Source organism: Artemia sp. Qi Xiang Cuo, chromosome 3, assembly GCF_049724085.1.
Source record: "Artemia sp. Qi Xiang Cuo chromosome 3, ASM4972408v1, whole genome shotgun sequence".
Taxonomy (NCBI): domain Eukaryota; kingdom Metazoa; phylum Arthropoda; class Branchiopoda; order Anostraca; family Artemiidae; genus Artemia; species Artemia sp. Qi Xiang Cuo.
This window is the reverse complement of record NC_142796.1, coordinates 54,135,050-54,154,806: the sequence shown is the minus strand read 5'-3', so window position 1 is coordinate 54,154,806 and position 19,757 is coordinate 54,135,050. Positions and strand designations below refer to the sequence as shown.

Below are 19,757 nucleotides of genomic sequence, written 5' to 3'. Positions count from 1 at the left end.
GGCATAATTTCGGCAAAATCCTGGGGGAAGGGCAAATTTGGAGCAAATTTTCCTAAATCAAGAGAAAATGACAGTAAAATTGAAAAATGAGTAATATATTACCGTAAAGGCAAAGATATACTAAAGGAAACTGACCCGTTTCTAAGGATACTTGTACTATGCAAACTTATCTTAACTTTGACAAGATTTTTTTGCAGAAAATAAATTTCAGCTGGGAGGAGAGGGGCTGAGGTCTGAGGGGGGCAAACTTGAATATGGAGGGGGCAGTTGCCCCCTGCCTCTTAGCAAATTACGCCCCTGCTAGATATTGGAAAATATACTTTGACCCCCACCCCCCTAATTTTCGTGAATTTATGCCACTACAATTGATGTTTCGACATAATTCACTTTTTTTACTTTTTTCAGAATTTTGGCTCTTTTAAAATACTATCCCTCCTCCTAGCATAAATTTACGACACCCCAGTTGGGGTGTACAATTGTTGTTTCTTGTACGATCAATTTCAGTCCAAAACCCACCCTTCTGTTTGACAACTAAATAAATTCAAACATTCAGCTAAAAATGGGTAACAATTTCCCATTTTTATTTTTTGCTATGCTTATATTTTTATGACATCACGGCAATCCCCTTCTACTATTATAAAAATGATAATTTTTCCTGTACTTTCCAAAAATCGATGATTTCTCTTGTACCGTTCTATAAGACGAAACAAAAATGAACATATTAATTTACGATTTGAACCAATTCCCAAATAAATTCTAATATTTTTCTTAAGTGCCTTTCATACTATGTACGTCATTTTCTATGTTAAGTGGTTAAGTTACGTTACATTAAGCATAAACTTTCACGCTTAAAAGTCTTTTCTCACTACACTCACACAAAAATCCATAAAACCATCGTCCAAGTCATAAAAACAAACAATACAAACATAAAAAGAAACTTGGAATGGAGATGGAGATTAAAGCTATGATCGAAAGTGAAAGGCTTTCTAGGAAAAGTTTATCAATTTACTTTCAAAACTTATTAATTGCTTATTCGAAAATTCGATTTTCTTGATCTTACGTTTGAACTTTTTAATATAAAATAAACTTACGTAACGTAAAATTTTAAGCCGAGCTTGAGTCTACTTAGCATTGCTTACGGTACAGACAAAATTTGTTTTACTTATTTACTTTCATAGTTCAAAGTGGCAACATTGACAAAAATGCGGTACTGACCTAAAAACTTCATAGTTTTTGAAACGAACGAAAGAAGAACAATTGAAATCATGGTTTTCAGATAAAAATAGACCAGAGATGGGTTGAGGGTCCCAAAAATGTTTCATTTTGATGTCCTTGGTACTTTAAAAAGGAACACATCAGCCACCAACCTTTTTGATAGTTTTTTTTTCCAGTTTTTCCTAATTTAGTTTTGAAAGGGTTTTGGATTGCCATACTAACAAAACAAAGATACAAACCCTTTACTGTTTCATAATTACGAATTAATAACTAATAAACTCATTATTAAGAATAATGCATTTCTATAACACAATAATACATATAAATTAAGAATTTACATTTCCAGTTTTAAAAATAAGCAACAGCAGGGTAGCTTCTATTCCTGGCTATAATTATCATCACCTTTACTGAAAAGGCTGTAAGATAGCACAAATGGGATTGGGGCTATTCAATCCACCTAGGATATTTTTCACTAGCACTGAAGATTTTTACATATAGCAGCAAGATCGCATCCAGGATTTTGTTCGGGGAGGGGGACAGAAAAAACTTTACAAAACGCAACAAAAATTTTATGTGAAATTTTAATCCTCGTAAAATGAACAGAAAGTTTTGAGTCACAAGGTTTTCTACAATAATTTATCTGTTTCATTGTGCTTTAACCATTATGCGGCAAAGATATGATTAAGTGATGCTTCCTTGGGAACTCCTCGTGGGCACGAAAAGCTTTTTATATAAAAAAAGAAGAGGAAGTACAAAAGAAAAATACTTAAATACTTCCCTCAAAGGTTTGGGAAGAAGCTTGAGAAAAGCTCTCGCTTTGAATTAAAAACTTGAATTGGTTTCTGTTTTTATTTCAAAAAAAGAAAGGAAAACAAAAAGGCTTGGTTTTCAGTCACTTTTTGTGAGAAATCCAGAACATTTCTTTTCCGTATAAAAAAAAAGACTTTCCTTTACACTCAGTAAAGGAACCGTCACATCGATGTTGATAGTGAGAGTCGAAAGATCATACTAATCAGCGTTTTAATTTCAGAAAAAACATACTTGATTGTGTTGTTGATCATATCCTCCGGTAACAATTTTTTCACAGGGTTCACAGGAAATATGTCTTCTCACATCAATGGCACTAAAACGTGGAATTAATTCAATTCGATTTCTTATTCAAAAAAAAAAAAAACATATGCAAAATACAAAGCATATATGAGAGTTGCAGAGATTAAAATTAAAGGACTATATAAAATGGGCAAGCTAAATACCACCAACACAAAAAATGTTTAGTGAAAGAGGTTTAGTGTTGGTGGAACCTAAATCAAAAGATTTTACAAAATCACCAAGCCAAAAAGCATTAGACGCCAAAAAGATAAAGCAACTCAGTAAAAGATATATCATAGTAAAATTATTATTTTCTGTCTTTCTCCCTACAATCCAGGTCATAGAGCCTTGAGGGAGAGGGGAGGGGTATTTGAGGTTTTTTGTTTTTTTGTTGTTGGTTAATAAATCTTATCTAATCATATCTAAAATATATTAAATATATTTAGTGTTAGTGTGTTGTGTTTAGAGTATAAAGTTTAATATTGGTAGAAATTGTACTAAAAGAATACACAAAATGGGCAGAGTAAACAACATTATCATTCAAACATGTTGGTTCTTTAGGATAAAGCTAAGCTAAGTGTTGTTCTTTAGGATAAACTGTTTATTGTTGGTGAAAATCACACCAAAAGACTAAAGAAAATAGACAAGATAAACATCACCAACACTAAACATGCTTAGAATAAAAGGTTTAGTGTTGGTGAAGGTAATTTAAAGGACTTTACAAGAGGAAACGCCCAACAACAGTTGACACTAGACCCATTTAGTGTTGTGTCGGTCTGTTGTGTTTAGTGTCGTTGGACAATGTTGGTGGTAGGCGGCTGACTGACTGTATTTCAAACAGTAGGCTGTACGAACAATGTGGTTCAATACCGCTCTCTAGGGCTATAATGAAGGAAAGGTTGAGGTGGCTAGGGCACGTTGTGCGGATGAATGATGACAGATTGCCGAACATTATTATTTTCGGCCAACCGTCTAGGGCTAAACGGAAAGCAGGTCGTCCTCGTCTGGAGTGGGAGGAAGTCATAAAGAAAGATTTAAAGGAAATGGGAACTTCGTGGGAGGGTGTAAAAAGGGAGACTTTGAATAAATTGGGATGGAGGAGGAGCGTGCGTAGCTGTGTTAGCCTCAGGCGGCTTGGTGCTGCGTTGAGTTGTTAGTAGTAGTAGTAGTAAACAACACCACCATCAAAAATGCTTAGAGTTTTGTTTTATTTAGTATAAGCCAACTAAACATATTTAGTGGAAGTTAAATCAAAATACTTTCCGAAAAAGACAAGAAAAAAAAACATTTGACACTAAACATATTTAGTGTTATGTCAGTCTGTTTAGTGTATGATGTTTAATGTTGGTGGAAATTAACCTAAAACACTATAAAAACGGAGGAGGTAAACAGTATTAACCCTAAATATATTCAGTCTTCTGTTGGCCTGATGTGTTTAGTGGTGGTGGATGTTAAGATAAAAGACTATACAAGTCGAGAAGCAAACAGAATAACTAAAATAAAACCAAAAAAGATTATAGGAATTAAACGGTTTATTTAATATATACTAAAGTTTCGTATAATCGCTAGATTGGTTTAAACAAGTAAGGATATTAGGATGAAGTAGGGTTGGTGACTAACGGAGAATAGATGAAAAACAGACATTCGAATAGTTAAAATTTTAACTACTGCAATGACTTTCTTTAAGTAAATTGTTGACAAGTCTCGAAAAACGAAATTTTCCGAAGCGGTACCCCAAAGACAACTAATCACAATGACACCTATAAAATATATCAAATCAGGATAATCCTTAATTGAATGGTTTTCTGTAACAAGTTGAAGTCCAGGTCTTAAATGTTTCCAACTAAGGTCAATGCTTTGAATAGAACGGTGATCCATGTAATGCTGTAAATAAATCTACAGCCAGAATTAGAGTTGATCCAATACGAGGGCATATGTCAATTTTTGGAAAAATTCAGGCAAGAGGCTGATAAGTCCACTTCTAAATATTGTCAAAACAAAGACAAATCCAGGGGCGCCATTTGGGGGGGGGCAGGGGTGGGCCATTGACCACTCTAATTTTTCTGGGGGCCCAAGCTTCCTCCCAAAAAGGCCTTTTTATTTTTACAAATTATACAGGAACAAAATTACAATTAGCAATTAGACAAAATTTTGAAACTGCTACATTTATATGTAGATTAACTTAGATAATAGTGAGATTAATAGTGCAACTGGGTCGTGCAAGGGTTGAAGTGACAGATCAGTTTCTTATTTTATTGATTCAACATCTTTCTTATGTGCTATCATGAGCAGTGTTTCCACTTCTACTTATTTTGGTAGTAGAATACCTATTTTTGGACTATTCTATTTCCAAATATTAAATCTACTTATCTACTTACTTTCTACTTATTTTTGGAGGCTTAAGTTTTCGTGCCGGCCAAGTATTTTGGTTTTGATTCCGTTCAATTGTAATCCTATAATTCCTTAATAAATGGAAAGGGACAATAGTCTTTAGAAGCGGCATCTTTGTTGGAAGCGGAATCTTTGTGGGGAGTAGAAACAAAAAAATTTAGAAAATTATACAAATCAGTTTAAATTAAGTAATTTATTTAAAAATGTAAAACCATCCATATATAACTTTTGTATTATTCGCCCAGTTCGCCAGTTTACTATCTAATATGAGCAGCTGAAGAGCCACTGAGAATTCATGAGTTTGTCAGGAGCTCAAAAGCATAAATTGGCAGCATTGTAGAAGGAGAAAGAAGCAGAAAAGCAAGTTTCTCTGAACAGATGGATTAAGAAGCAAAAGCCAAGTGAACCGGCTCGGCAAGTAAGTAACCTACAGTATTTGTGTTTTATTAAGTCGTTTCTTTTTTTTCGCGATCTGGTTGACCAAAGTTACTATTATGAACCGCGCGGGGTAGTTTATATGGTGTTAAGGGGATGCGGTACCTTAAATGTTCACCCTATCTCGCCCATTATAGACTTTTTTAGTTTGTCAGGCCAAACTATTTAGAATTGATTGGGCAGTCTTGCCCTGGCTTGTAGAGCTTGGATAAGAGATTCAAATAATCGACACAAAACTAAAAGCCGACACCGATTTTCTTGGAAATCTTAGAAAAACCATGTAACTTCTCGCGGTTTGTCCCGGAGATAGAGATGTTCAGTTTTAATGAAACATATATCATCGGAAAGCCTATTTTTTATTTTTTCTATTAATCGGAGTAAATTTTCTTCTTAAAGTTCAGGAAAGGACAGTCCCTCAAAATGTTCCAGCATAACTGCTAAGAAAACGCCGAGAATCACCTCAAAGGAATTATCATTTGACCATCTTGGTCCCTTTGGGAACTCCCTATGGTGCTAAAAAAACCTAATTCTTTTTTACTGTTGTGAAAAAGCTAATTCAGAAGTTAGGTAGCCTCTTTTAGCGACGAAGACCACACTGTCTTTCCGTCATAAATAAATAAGTAAAACAACAGGGAAATTTTTACATAAGACAGTGGAAAGTAACATTAAGTGACTGTTTCGGCTCTATATCCATGGGTCGTCCTCAGCAAAACAGGATAAGAGAATAAAAATAATATGAAAGAAGCTTACATTAAAATTCAATCATTAAAACTAAAAGGTTTTTAAAAAAAATGTTTTAAAACAGCCATAATATCATTACTCCAAGGAAGTTCAACCAGGAGTGGTACTCCAAACGAAGTGGACAGAGGACAATTCATTCAGAAGGAATTAAAATACTTACAGACAAGATTTTAAAGCTAATCTCGCCTTCTTGGCAGCTAACCTAGATGGTCTATTCGTAATAGGTTGACTGGAGTTATTTACTGGTTTTTCAATATAATTAGTTAAATCATTATTAATTGGATTTGTGTATAGGGCATTAAGTGAATATTCCCCCAAATATCTATTTAAAGAAATATTACTATTAATTTTGATTTTAATTTCAATTGCCTCACCAACAACCAGTTTTATGCGTAAATCATTGCTAATAAGGTAAGTTTCTTGAAAAAGCATTTTATGACTAGGGTTATCATATATGTTACTGCTTCATGTCAAATCGAAGGAAACATTTGTACCATTAGAATTTAAAGCTTTAGTTATATCATCTTTGTGTTGTTGCAGGCGTTTCTCTACATTTTGATGGATTCTACCAACATAAAATGGCCACAGTCACATGGTATTTGATAAACCCCTCTTTGGCGAGTAACTGGGGTTATATCTTTACCAGAATTTAAGAAATTCATGATTTTAAAATTATTTGTAAATACGACATAAAAATTATTTTGTGTACAAAATTATTTTGTGATCCTCACTTTCAGTTCAAAAAACTTATTTTTTTTATTTAATTTCTGATCGTTTTTTAGTTAATGCAGCTTTTATTTTGGCTCACCGTCATTGAATAAGTAAAAAAAAATGCACAAAAATTTTACTTTTCTTTTGCTAAATGGATGTCTCTAAATTTGGTTATGACGTAATTTACAAATTAACTTACGTAACTAAAACTTCTATATTCGTATATTTTTCTTCTGGCAAAAAATACAAAGTTGCAGATTTTTGCAGATATGAGCTTGAAACCTATGCAATAGAGTTTTCTGATACGCTGAATCTGACGGTGTGATTTTCATTAAAATTCTTTCACCTGTAGGGGATGTTTCCCCCCTCTTTAAAAAATCGGGTAAATTTTCTCAGGCTCGTAGCCTTTGATGAGTAATACTAGACTTAATAAAATTTATATATTTAGAATCAACATTATAAGCCTATTCTTTTGATACATTTATTAACATCAAAATTCCGTTTTTAAAAGTTTCGATTACTATTGAGCCGTATCGCTTGTTTTTTTTATTGTTTTTTTTATTACGTATATGTTATTACGTATATGAGGGGGTTCTCCCCTTAGTCAATACCACGCTCTTTACGTTAAAAGTTAAAAGCAAATTTAATTCACAAACCCCTGAATCACAAAGGCCGTTTAATTAGAATAGATAGCTATTTTGATAGTACTAAAAAAACTTTTGCGTAAAGAGCGAGGTAATGACTCGAGGTAGAACCCCATCATATACATTATAATTTCTGTTCGTTTTCAGTTCTAATGTTGTTTCTTACTTTCAGTTGAAAAAACTAGCTTTTCTTTATTTAATTTCTGATCGTTTTTTATATTATGCTTGGAAATCCGGCGTCCCCTTCATAGAAATGTCCCTTACCCCAAAGAAACATCCTCGACGGACAGATTCTCCCGAGTGACTCCCTCCTCCAGCCCCCCCCTCCAGAAAAAAATCCTTCCTGAAAATGTGTGTATACTTCCCAATAACCAATAAATTATGCTGGCAAGTCCGGCGCCCCCTTCATGGCAATTTCCCTTCCCCCATGAAAACTTCCTTCATCGACAGATCCTCCAACATAACCCCTGCCCCCCCCCCCAACTAGCAGAAAAAACCCTCCTGAAAACTTCTGTATACTTCCCAATAACCAATACTATATGTTAACATTGGGTAAAGTTCATAACTTTTAGCCCTCCCCGCGGGGACTTCGGGGGATTAAGTCATCCTAAAAGACATAGTTATAATATTTTCAACCATGCTGAACAAAATGGCTAGCTCAAAATTTTTATGGGTGACTTTGGGGAAAACATGAGCGTGGGAAGGGGCCTAGTTGCCCATCATTTCTTTTTGTCACTTAAAAACAGCTCTAAAACTTTTAATGTATGTTCGAATAAGCCCTCCCACGATATTCTAGGACCACTGGGTCGATACGATCACCCCTGGGAAAAAAACAAATAAACACGCATCTGTGATCTTTATTCTGGCAAAAACTGCAAAATTCCATATTTTCGTAGATAGGAACTTGAAACCTCTGCAATAGGGTTTTCTGATACAGTGAATATTAGGATGTTATTTTCACTCAGGTTCTATAGCTTGTAGGGGGTCTTTCCCCCCTTTTTTTAAAATCAACCAAATTTTCTCAGGCGCGTAACTTTTGATGGGTAGCACTAAACTTGATGAAAGTTATATATTTAAATCAGCATTGAAATCTGATTCTTTTGATGTATCTATTGGTATCAAAAAACCCGTTTTCTAGAGTTTCGGTTACCATTGAGCCGGGTCGCTCCTTCGCAGTTCGTTACCACGAACTGTTTGATTAAGATTACCTCTATGTTAGTTTTGTTTTGTTCTTTTTTCTTCTGCAAAGCACTGTTAATTTTATGGATAACAATGCTACATGGGTTGAGGGGCATAAGCCAAAGATTGTCGTTTTTTTTCTTTTCTTTCTTTTTTTTTATTGATGGAACCACACAGTTTGGCAGTGCTGTTAATTTTATGGATAACAATGCTACATGGGTTGAGGGGCATAAGCCAAAGATTGTCGTTTTTTTCTTTTCTTTCTTTTTTTTTATTGATGGAACCACACAGTTTGGCAGTGCTTATATAATTCTATATTGTAAAATGTCGACTCGTCACATTAAGTTGCAATCAATTTTCGGTATTCAGGCTTCACATCTCCCCATTCAGTCCAAAATTATGAACCTGTTTGGCGGTCAAATTATCAGTAGTTCTTCAGGCTAAATGGGAGAACTTCACAGAAAAAATGCAAATAAGCTTACAACGGAGAAGGACGTAACTGAAACTACTCCAAATTGAACGCGCCTTTAGTTTATTTTCGATCTTTCATGACATCCGAATCATTCATTCAAGGACTTCTGCAAAGGCTTTTTGCTATTTGGGTTGCTATTGCATGAAGCCCAAAGTTCCTATTCTTGTCTTTACGGGTAGATAAGAATCAACTCGGGTATCATCATCTGAAAAACACCCTTTGTGGCTTTGCTTAAATTGCTAGGATTTTTTCCGAAGTTCAATATACTTTAATAGACTTTCATACCATCGATAAGTTCTAGCACTATTTTTATTGAACTACCGTGCCTAAAATGGAAACTGCTACGTAGTTTGGACTTATCATGCTAAAAAAAAGCAACTTTTTAAATATTGAAAATGAGTTCAATAGTGCTTCAAAGTACAAGAGTGGCTTTTAACCTTTGAGTATATCTTTCAGGTGCCTGACTCAGCACCCGAACAATCCATTGCCGTCGCTTTGGGTCCTTCGAAGGACGTGGTGGTCGGTCAGGCCGAGCTAGTAGAAAACGAGACTACTCAAAGAGACACTGCGCCTGTCACTGCTCAAGAGGCACAATCTGGACGAGATACGACTCGAGATGAAGAGCACCATCGTTCAAGTGGTCCTACTGATATTTCTTCATCCTCCCACGACCATCCATGTCAAACACAGCTGCTACGGTACCCTGCACAGGTTTCAGCAAACGGCAAGCTAAGACGGTCATTTAATATTTTGTATTATGGAAAGCATCCTTGGCTTGAGTACTCAGTTAAGGAAAATTCGGTTTTCTGTTTCTGCTGCAGACACTTTGGCGGCGTTAGAAGATGGAAGGACATCTCAAGCGTTCTAGAAGAGCATGCGAAAAGTGACCGCCACAGGGACAGTGCAATTTCGTGGACGAAGTTCAAAGCTATACAAGCCAAGGAGATGCAACCCATCGCATCTGTTTTGTCAAAGGACAGGAACAAGGAGATGAATGAAAACAGGGAACACATAAAGGCTTTACTGAAAGTAACGGCCCTACTGGGGCGACTGGGTACAGCCTTTCGCGGCCACGATGAGACTGAATCTTCGGCAAACAAAGCATATTTCGTCGAAACTTGCAATCTTCTCGCCGAGTATTCTCCCACGCTTTTCAACAAGCTACAAAGACGATACGGCCATTATACGTCCCAAGAATACCAGAACGATCTAATTTCAGTTATCGGATCTAGGATTTGGTCTACAATAGTGCAAGAAGTTAAGCGTGCCAAATACTTTGCTGTTCTTGTCGACGAGACAAAAGATAATTTGAAGAAAGAACAGTTCGCCATTTTTCTGAGGTACTTCGACGAGGGAAAAGTACGAGAAAGACCAATAGGATGCTACCATATGAAAAGCCTGGATGCTGAGAGTTTAGCCAGCTTCCTTCACGACACAGTGGTGAAACTTGGTCTCAACTGGAACTATTGTGTTGCTCAGTGCTACGACGGAGCAAGCGTGATGAGCGGGTCCTTCTCTGATGTTCAAGCGCGACTGAGAGCGAAAGCGCCACAAGCAATATACATTCATTGCCATGCGCATAGACTAAATTTGGTCATTGCAAACTGCGTTGAAGGTGCTGGACTGTTGCCTCATTTTTTTCGTTACTCCAAAATCTGTAAACGTTCATTTCCAACATCAACACCAGACATCAGCTTTTTATCGAGTTCCAAAAGGCTAATCAAATGGCAGTTCTGGAATTAGAAAGGAGTCCTTTGACAAGAAAGTCACACTGGCATCGATCAGTATCGAATATAACACTCCGATATGAATTTGTACTGGCTGTACTGTCTGTAGTCAGCGAAGGAGCTGATAGTGAAGCTCGAGCAGAAGCAGCTAGGCTCTAGAGAAAAAGGGAATATTTCACAGTTATATTCCAGTTGCTCTATATGGAAGCAATTCTGAGGACGACAAACTCCCTTTATGAGCAGCTTCAGGCAGTTGATCTGGTAATATCCAGGTCCCACACCTTGATTCAAGCAACAAGGAAGGAAATAGCTGAACTGCGCTCTGACACTTCATTTGAATCGCTTTTGGAGAAGGCAAAAGTGTTTGCTGAGGGCCTTGAAATTGAAGTACCTGACATGAATGGAACCGCGACAAGATCCTCCTCTGCCGGTCAGAAGGGACGACCTAGAAGAACCCAAAAAATTATCAAACACCTGAAAGAATTCATGACCACTTCGACGTTAGGAAAACACTTTGTCGAATCCAACAATAGAGCTCCAACTCTAGCGGAAGAACTGAAAAGAGAATACCTGGAGACTGTAGATCGTCTGATTGCGGAATCCGACAGACGGTTTACAGATAACCTTCCAGTGCTCAGTACACTCGAAGCTCTGAACCCCAGCTCTACCAAGTTCATGGATGCAGGGCTCCTCAAGCAATTCTCTGAACTTTATTTTGAAATGGACATTGGCCAGATTCTTCTTGAGGCCCAAGCTAGTATTGCCAAGCGGTTTTTGATCGAGGAGGAGGCAAAGCCGAAAAACTTCATGGATGTCATCAATAATATCGAGACACTTCCAGTGGCCTATTCAGAAATTATCAAAGTTATTCATATTGCTGCCACACTTCCTGTCACGACAGCCAGCAATGAACGCTTGTTTTCTGGGCTGGAAATAGTGAAGAACTATCTGCGCTCGACCACAGGGGATGATCGTCTTAGTCACCCGCTTTTGATCTTTGCAGAGAAGGATTTAGTTAAAAACTTGGGTTTCGACCAGCTTGTTGACGACTTTGCAAAGATGAAACCACGACGGTTCCCCTTGTTCCTTGAGTATTCATTGATCTGTTTCGAAATTTTGTTGTATTTTTTGATTTCGTTAATATACGTGATTGAGCAAAGTTCTGTATTGTTACAGCTAGAACCTGACTCCAACTTGGACTAAAGTATTTACTGTAAGGAGCGAGCTGAATAATTCGGCTACAGAATATACTTTAGTCAAAGCGTGAGTTTCTACAGAGGTTCGACTTTCGTCAAGTTATAAGTTCGGAAAAGTGGAAGATTCCCAAATGGCTGTTTTTTTAACATCGCACATACCGTTTACGATTTCTTCAGATATCTGGCCTTTTCCGAACCTATGGTATAAGAGCGGAAGAAGGAAAGGCAAAGCAATTGAGACAATTTTCTTAATTTTTACGGTAAATCCCAAGGAAGCCAGTTTTTTTTCGGGTAAAGCTAGAGGCAATTTTTTTTTATACAAGCCTGCTTCGGGGCCCATGTCGATTGCTTGCCCACCCTAAGGTTTGGCTGAAATGGCGCCTCTGGGCAAATCCATATGCTTTGTTATGTCCTCTCATTCCTTTGTTTTCGTATACTTAATAGAATGAATACAGTATTAAAAATAACGTTTAAATTTTTCAAAATGTATTGAAATTTGTCAGTTGCGGTTAAAAATACTGAAAGTATGAAACTTAGAAGGGAAATAATATTCAGAGAGCACTAATTCAAGTAACACCTCTTTCCCAGTTCAAAAATCCCTAAAATACACAATTTTGGCTAAAAATTGCACCATTAGTCTGATTCCTAATTTGATTTTGAATTCTGTAAGTAAAAAATTAAATTAAATAGCTAATTGAAGCATCCAAAGTATTCCAAATTTCCACCCAAGACCAATTTTTTTAAGTTGTATATGCTTTTTCCTGTTATTAGTACTGATTAATTTCTGCTTTCTTTTTGTTACATTATTAAGCACTCGATTTTAAGTTCCCTGGCTATTATTATTTTGTATTATTTGGGGTAGTTTATTGTCTTCTACTACCCAAGGTCAGCACAGTCTCTTTGAAGGCAAGGGGTTGCCCTTTTCTTTCAAGTTTTCTACTTTTTCCCAAATGTATTTAATCTTGACAGTTTTATGCAAAAATGTTCAATCCTTGGCACAAATAACACCATGGTCTTATTACAATTCTGATTTTGTGTTCTGATAGCAAACATAATTAAAAAACAGCAAAGTTCATTTTTCGCCACACATATGACTTTTTCCATGGAGGTCTGTAACTAAGGCAACCGAATTATAGCAAAGACTTCACAAACTACAAAATTTTATATTTTTTTTCTTCTCCTTAGAACTGTTTCTTTTCTGCCTTCTTTTTGTTGCATTATTCGATGTTCAGTTATTAGTATCCTTTGTCGTTTGTAGCAGGGGTACCGATTGGTGGGGCACCTTCTTGCATCTTTACTAAAAAAGTAAAAATAAAAACGCTACCTCCGGTAGATTTTAATGCAACTTCCCGTAGATAAAACAATTTTTTTTCCTCTTAAGCCTCATCTTGACTAACATCAGTCACCCTGCCAGCAGCAGCACCGGCTACGACTGGACAGCCAATCATAGCCTTACGAAATTTTTGACGGCTGTCAAAATGGCTATCTAATCACATCACATATCCTAATCACATGTTGGCTAGCGAATCACAGCCGGCTGTCAAAAATTGCCGCTAGTAAGGTGAATAATGTCAATCAAGACAAGGCTTCACATTTTCAAGAAAAACACCGCTGCTTGAACTAAAATGTTGTTACTGAGGGATCATCGGATGACCAAATGTCCAAGTGTAAAAACACTTGATATCTAAGCTGAATTGTTCAAAGTCTCATACAGCGTTTGAATAAGTAATTTAATGTTCTTGCTTTTTGACTTTATTAGCTATTCTAGTTAACAAGAACATAATTTTTCACATTTTTAGCTATTTTTCCTTGGTGCTGGCAACCATGCAGAGGTCAACCATCATTAAAATTGTGGCATCAATACAAGAAGTCGTTCCCGTTCCGTATGTTTCTTAAACTAAAAGAATTGTGTATCATTTTCATATATATTTCCTCGTTTCAGTTATTTACTATTCTTTTTTTTACAGACTTTGTCAATCACCTTCTAAAAACAGGTATTTTTTAAAGAATTGTTTCTTTAAAGATGTCAAGAAACAACTAAACGTTCTTGGCAATGTAATGAAGCAGGCGAGAAAAGAACCTTAGCCTAGTCCCTGCATTGGATCACAGACCCACATCCGTACTTCCTTTCGCAACTGGGATACGTATGAAAAGCGTAGACTCAGACACTATATAGACCTTTTTATTCTCCATTGACTGAAGGCTAAGTTAAGATTCATGCAAAGATTTTATCCCATATTATTGCAAGATCTCCAAGTAGTGTCAAAGGGTCAAAGCCCTCTCCCTCAACCTTTGTTGCACCGAGACCTACTACACAGTCCATAAACGCTATACTTGGCAGAATACACGTACATCTATCTCCCTTTATAAACTTATAAATACTATAAAAACAACTTACCATCCTGAACTCTTCAGGGCAGCCATCATTGTTCTGACTAGCGGACCTAAAGTTCAATAGTTACATTAAAACATTTCTCAAAAGACAAGGATGACATACTGAAATACACCTCCAGAAGCAGAAGTTATACACATCCCCCGGGGCAAGGACTCTAAATTATGCAAGTAACTCTAGGTAAAGTACCTGTTACCAGTATCTTTTCTCTTTACCAGCACTTTTATTTATATGCAAAATACCACCAAAATACAAAATTCTTTTTTTTGGCATTTATAAGTCAGCTCTGAAATTTCTGTAGTCTTTTTTTTGGTGGGTATCAGTACACAGCTTACTAATGAAATCTAAGTTTGGGTGATTGAAAATCACCCCTAGAATTTGATCATAATATCTTTTATATGGAAGTTGTAAATTTCCAAAATCTCCAATGCGCGTGCTTTATAAACTACATTTATTTAAAAGTCAAAATTATATGTTTCGTGGCCAACAAACATAGTTCGACTTACAGTTCGGTAAAACATAAGAAGAAATGTAAAGAACACACACTGGTGATTTGGATATTTCAGAAAATGACGACAAATACATTTAAAAAATAGTGTATCTTGACAAAAACTACACAATTTATATTCAGTATGTTCAGGGGTTGTGTTACAGAGGTTTTAGCCCCCTTATTTACAAAAAAAAACAAGACTTTATATCATAAAAATGTTACATACAATAAACAACATAAAATCGTGATTTCACTGGTCAGAAGCTTGTAGCCTTATTTTGAACAAACGGTTCACAGTTAGATTTTGGTAGAAAAGTGAGCGTTTTATACTTTGATATTATAAAAATTGGCCAAGAATTTCGGTCAAAATAATTGCATAGTCACGGGATCTGGATTCCACTGATGTTTAAAGACTGGAAAAGGCGTTGCAAATCAAATATAGCTATTTCATCAAATCATAAGAGTCAGTTTCAACTAATATAAATTCAGTTTCATGTAATATAAAGATTAGATAATTCTTCATAAATGTGACACAAAACATATATATTTCTTTTGGGAAAAGGAAAGAAAAAATACAAGACAATACATTTTGTGGTAAATATCTCAAACATATTTTGGAGGTTGTTTTGTGTTGCACCATTCCCAACAAATAGTGGCAATTTGACGTTCAACAAAAAAGCAAAGAAAAATAATACGAAAATTATTAAGAAACCAAAACGAGGATGACTCTCAGCAAGTGGAAATAAAAACAACAACAAAAAAACCAGCAAAGCAGATATTTCAGCAATGACCTCCAACAGCTGTTTTCACTGCTCAAAAAATGTTAAAGAAAAAAGGTATAAAACAAAAGCTAGGCTTTTGAAGTAAATTAAACCAAAACAGAGAAATAACCCATTTTTTTTTAGCTATTTCTGTGTTTCAGAAGAGCTTTATTAAAAAAGATTTTTTCCATCCCCCCTTTTTTAGTGCTGACGAATACTTGGGCGAGGTCTTTGCCGAAATATCTGCTTTGTCTTTTCGTTTTTTTTTTCACTGGCCGAGAGCCACCCTCGTTTTCGTTTTCTTAGGTGTTTTTATAAATTTTGTTTCTCTTTGTATTCTTCGTTTTATCGAACATCATGAATAACCACTGTGGTCTTAGAACGTACTTCTTTAAATTTGACAAAGATTGATTCTCTTGTTTCAATGAGCAGGTGGCACTAAAAACCGCTTAAAGTAGGATCTTCTATTGATATTGCAGAGTAAGCCAATAAAATGGTGGCTTGACATTTCTTTCAAATCCTATTTTTTTTCATTATTACAATTACACTAATGTCGTTTTCAATTTAAACATGAGAATATCTATAAATCAAAACAAAAACCTGTTCCACTATCACCCATGAGAGATTTCAGCTTCAAAAGGTCTTGAGCAAGTTGCTCAGAAATCAGATCAAAAGTTCAAACAAAACAAAAAATGAAAGAAAAAGAAAAATGAAGCATTTTATATTTATCAATTCTAACAATTTTGCCGAATATCACGCAGCAAATACTAGTTTTACGCTCGTAGTTTAGTATAATTGAGCTTTTTTACATTTACTATTGTATTTCAAGCATATTTCTCAGCAATCTATTTTCTATTTCAAAATAATATCAAGTAACTAACCATGCAAAAAGGAGATCAAAATACGGCAAATCACTACAGCATAAGGTTGATGTGATGTCTTCCTCTTTGCAATATGAGCATGACCTCCCATAATAAGACACAAAAATATTCAGAAAAAGTTTCACACAAGGGGGTTCATACAATATAATCTAGACCAAAAATTAATTTCCTTTGTTATTTTCTACACGTGCTGCGGTGAGTTGTTAGTAGTAGTAGCAGTTTTAGAAAGATAATCATTTTTTCAAGCAAATGATTCAATATTAAACAATAAAAAAGACAAATAATCACTTACTATCCTTCACACAGGAAACAACGTTTGATTCACATCTAATGTGATCAAAAAGGTCTCTTCCTTCACCTAACCAAAGCTTCTGAAAAAGTGAAGGCTTGTAAGTTTCACCTCTTCTTCCTGGATAGAGGTCATAGCCCCATTCATCATCTGATTCTCCAGTTACAGTCATGCTTATGTAACAACGTTCCTTCTTCTTATTGCACGTGGGAGCTATGTTATAGTAACTATGATAGCTAAACAGTAGCTATACACAAGATCCTAAAAAGAGAGTACAACTGTAAAAATATTAATTATATTTCGGTATTTTTATGTCATTTGCCTCTTTTTTTCCTTTAATCTACAACCATAGTTATAAGCTTAGATTTACGAATACTATGAGGGTTATTTCTAAATGGCTATTACGAGCTAGAAATTCGCTGAATTTATCTATTAGTTCAACCAATTTAAAACAAAGCGATTAATACATTTAAACACAAACAGCGTAAATAGAGAGGAAAACAATAATCAACTCAAATATAGGTTTTGCTGTATACATCTATTTTAAAACTTGAAATTTTTTGTAGTTTGTCCTAAATACAGCTTATGTCATTAGGTGGGTGAAGTTCTATCATTAGCTAAATTTTATCGCTTCTTAGGCCTGCTTACAGTAAATTGTAAATAGATGTACCTAGGATCACAAGAAAAGGGCGCAAAACTTACGACTGAATAAGAATTTTGTGGAGGGACAAAGACTTGAAAAAAATTAAAAAAGAAGTATAATATACTTTCAAACATTACAAAAATATGAGGGCTTTCAAGGGAAGTAGTTGCCTCTGTGCTTTCCAATAACAGTCCTCTTAACAGAATATCTCAGATGAAGTACCATTATTTAACATTTTAAAACTGTGAACTGGAGTAGGAATGGTTGTTTTTAATTGTTGATTTATCTTAGAACATAAATAGCAGCATAGGTTGTAGGGGTGCAAATCAAACATGGTTCTAATCCTTAGAATTTTTTTTTAAACTAAAGCCATGCAGATATTCATTCGATTTATTGAATACAACACACAAAAACTATTCTTTTTAACTACTTGAAAAAGTGGAATCCATCCTTCACTAGAAAAATGGGATCTTTTTTAGATGGGGGGTATTTATTCAGAAAACAACATAGCTTCATCTTTTAGCTCAAATATGCGTTTTAAATGCTTTCTTTAAAGAGCCACTGTGAATTACGATTTATTAAAAGAACTTTTTCCACAAAATAAGTTTTTCAAAGAAAACCAAAGAGCTCCATTAAACAAAAATGAGCAAAAATAAAATCAAATAATCTACCAAGCGTGAAACTACCACAAATCAACATCAAGGAATAAATGAAACCCAAAACGAATAGAACTTACAATAAAAAGCCGAGTAAAACCCCAAACGAGCAGAAATTAACATAAGTTGGGCTCAAAACCCCTATGTCTTCCCAAGGCCAGAATATAATATGCACTTTACTGAAAAAATACAAATGAATATGCATTGTCACTTTAATATACATAAACTGATATTTAGTAATCATAATGTAAATATTGTTTGATTTATTTAAGTTATAAAAGTAAAAACATTTATATATTTTTCAGTACAGTACAAATTATGTTTGCACCTACAACCCTCGCCCTGAGGGCTGGGGGGGGGTTCATTCTCTGGAAGACCTGGGGGGGGTGTCAGTTCTGGAAGACCTAATTTCCAGAACTTTCTACTACGTTGAACAAAATGGCTATCTGAAAATTTTGATTGTATGTTTTTGGTGGAATGGTGGGCGTGAGAGGGGGGTTGGCTACCCTCCAATCACTTTTGACTATTAAATGGCACTAGCCCTTCAAATTTCCAATTAAATCAGCCCTTTTTCAAGTTTCTACGACAAAGATTTCAATAAAAACCTTATATTCCCCAAGGGCATATAAGATCCTCCCCCAGACTTTGAGGGAAGGGCATGTGGTGGGCGTGAGAGGAGGATTAGTAGCCCTCAAATTACTTTCGACTATTAAAAAGGGCACTAGCCCTTTGAATTTCCAGTCGAATAAGCCTTTTTTGAAGTTTCTACGACAGTGCCTTCTATAAAAACCTTATATGTCCCCAGGGCATAATCTAAAACCCTTGCCTTGAGGGTCGTGAGGGAGTGACCTCCTCAAAAACATATTTACTATCTGGAAATCAACTTTGCTTAACAAAATGGCTATAAAAAATTTTGACTGGATGTGTTTCGGGAAATCGTGGGCGTGGAAATATAAATGTTTTTACTTTTGTAACTTTAATAAATCAAATAATATAAACATTTTGATTACTAAATATCAGTATATGTATATTAAACTGACAATGCACATTCATTTGTATTTTTTTCAGTAAAGTGCAAATTTTGTTTTGGACTAGGGAAGACATAGGGGTCTTGCGCCCAACTTATGTTCATTTCAGCTCGTTTTGAGTTTGACTCGGTTGATTATTGTAATTTCTGCTCGATTTGGGTTTCATTTATTTATCAATGCTGATTTGTGGTAGTTTCATGCTTGGTAGATTATTTGATTTTATTCTTGCTCATTTTTTTTTTGATGAAGTTCTTTTCTTTTCTTTGAAAAACTTATTTTGTCGAAAAAGTTTTTTAAATTAATTTCTGTTCGTTTTATATTTAGATATTCTTTTAAGGGAACAAGAAAATAATACTTTAAATCTTTTCGTTTTTTAAGACTTTATAGTTTGGCCTGCAAAATTTTGATTGGATGTGTTTTAGAAAATGGTGGGCGTGAGAGGGGCGTTAGTAACTATCCAATCACTTTCAACTATTAAAAAAGGCACTAGCCCTTTCAATTTCCAATTGAAGTAGCCCTTTTGAAGTTTCTACGACCACGCTTTCAATAAAAACTTTATAAGCCCCAGGGCATAACTTACAACCCTTGCCCTGAGGGCTGTGGAGGGAGGGGCTGTCATCCTTAAAGACCTAATTTCCAAAACTTTCAACAACGTTGAGTAAAATGGCTATATAAAAATTTGGATTGGATGTGTTTGGGGAAAAGGTGGGTGTGAGAGGGGGGTTAGTTACCCTCAAATCACTTTCGACTATTAAAAAGAACACTATCCCTTTGAATTTGAAATCGAATGTGCCCTTTTTTCAAGTTTTTACGACAA

General features: G+C 35.4%; 1 protein-coding gene across 1 annotated transcript in view; it reads right to left on the bottom strand.

Moving 5' to 3' along the window:
- The window catches only part of LOC148954279 (mitochondrial inner membrane protease ATP23 homolog), a 69,285-nt gene that overhangs the window by 31,257 nt on the left and 18,271 nt on the right, over window positions 1-19,757 (bottom strand). The window contains exons 2-4 of the mRNA XM_089086159.1: window positions 16,617-16,874; window positions 14,199-14,244; window positions 2,257-2,338 (exon numbers count right to left, since the gene is read on the bottom strand). Coding sequence (XP_088942285.1) covers window positions 2,257-2,338; window positions 14,199-14,244; window positions 16,617-16,785 — 297 coding nt within the window. The 5' untranslated portion in view covers window positions 16,786-16,874. The remainder of the gene's footprint in view (window positions 1-2,256; window positions 2,339-14,198; window positions 14,245-16,616; window positions 16,875-19,757) is intronic.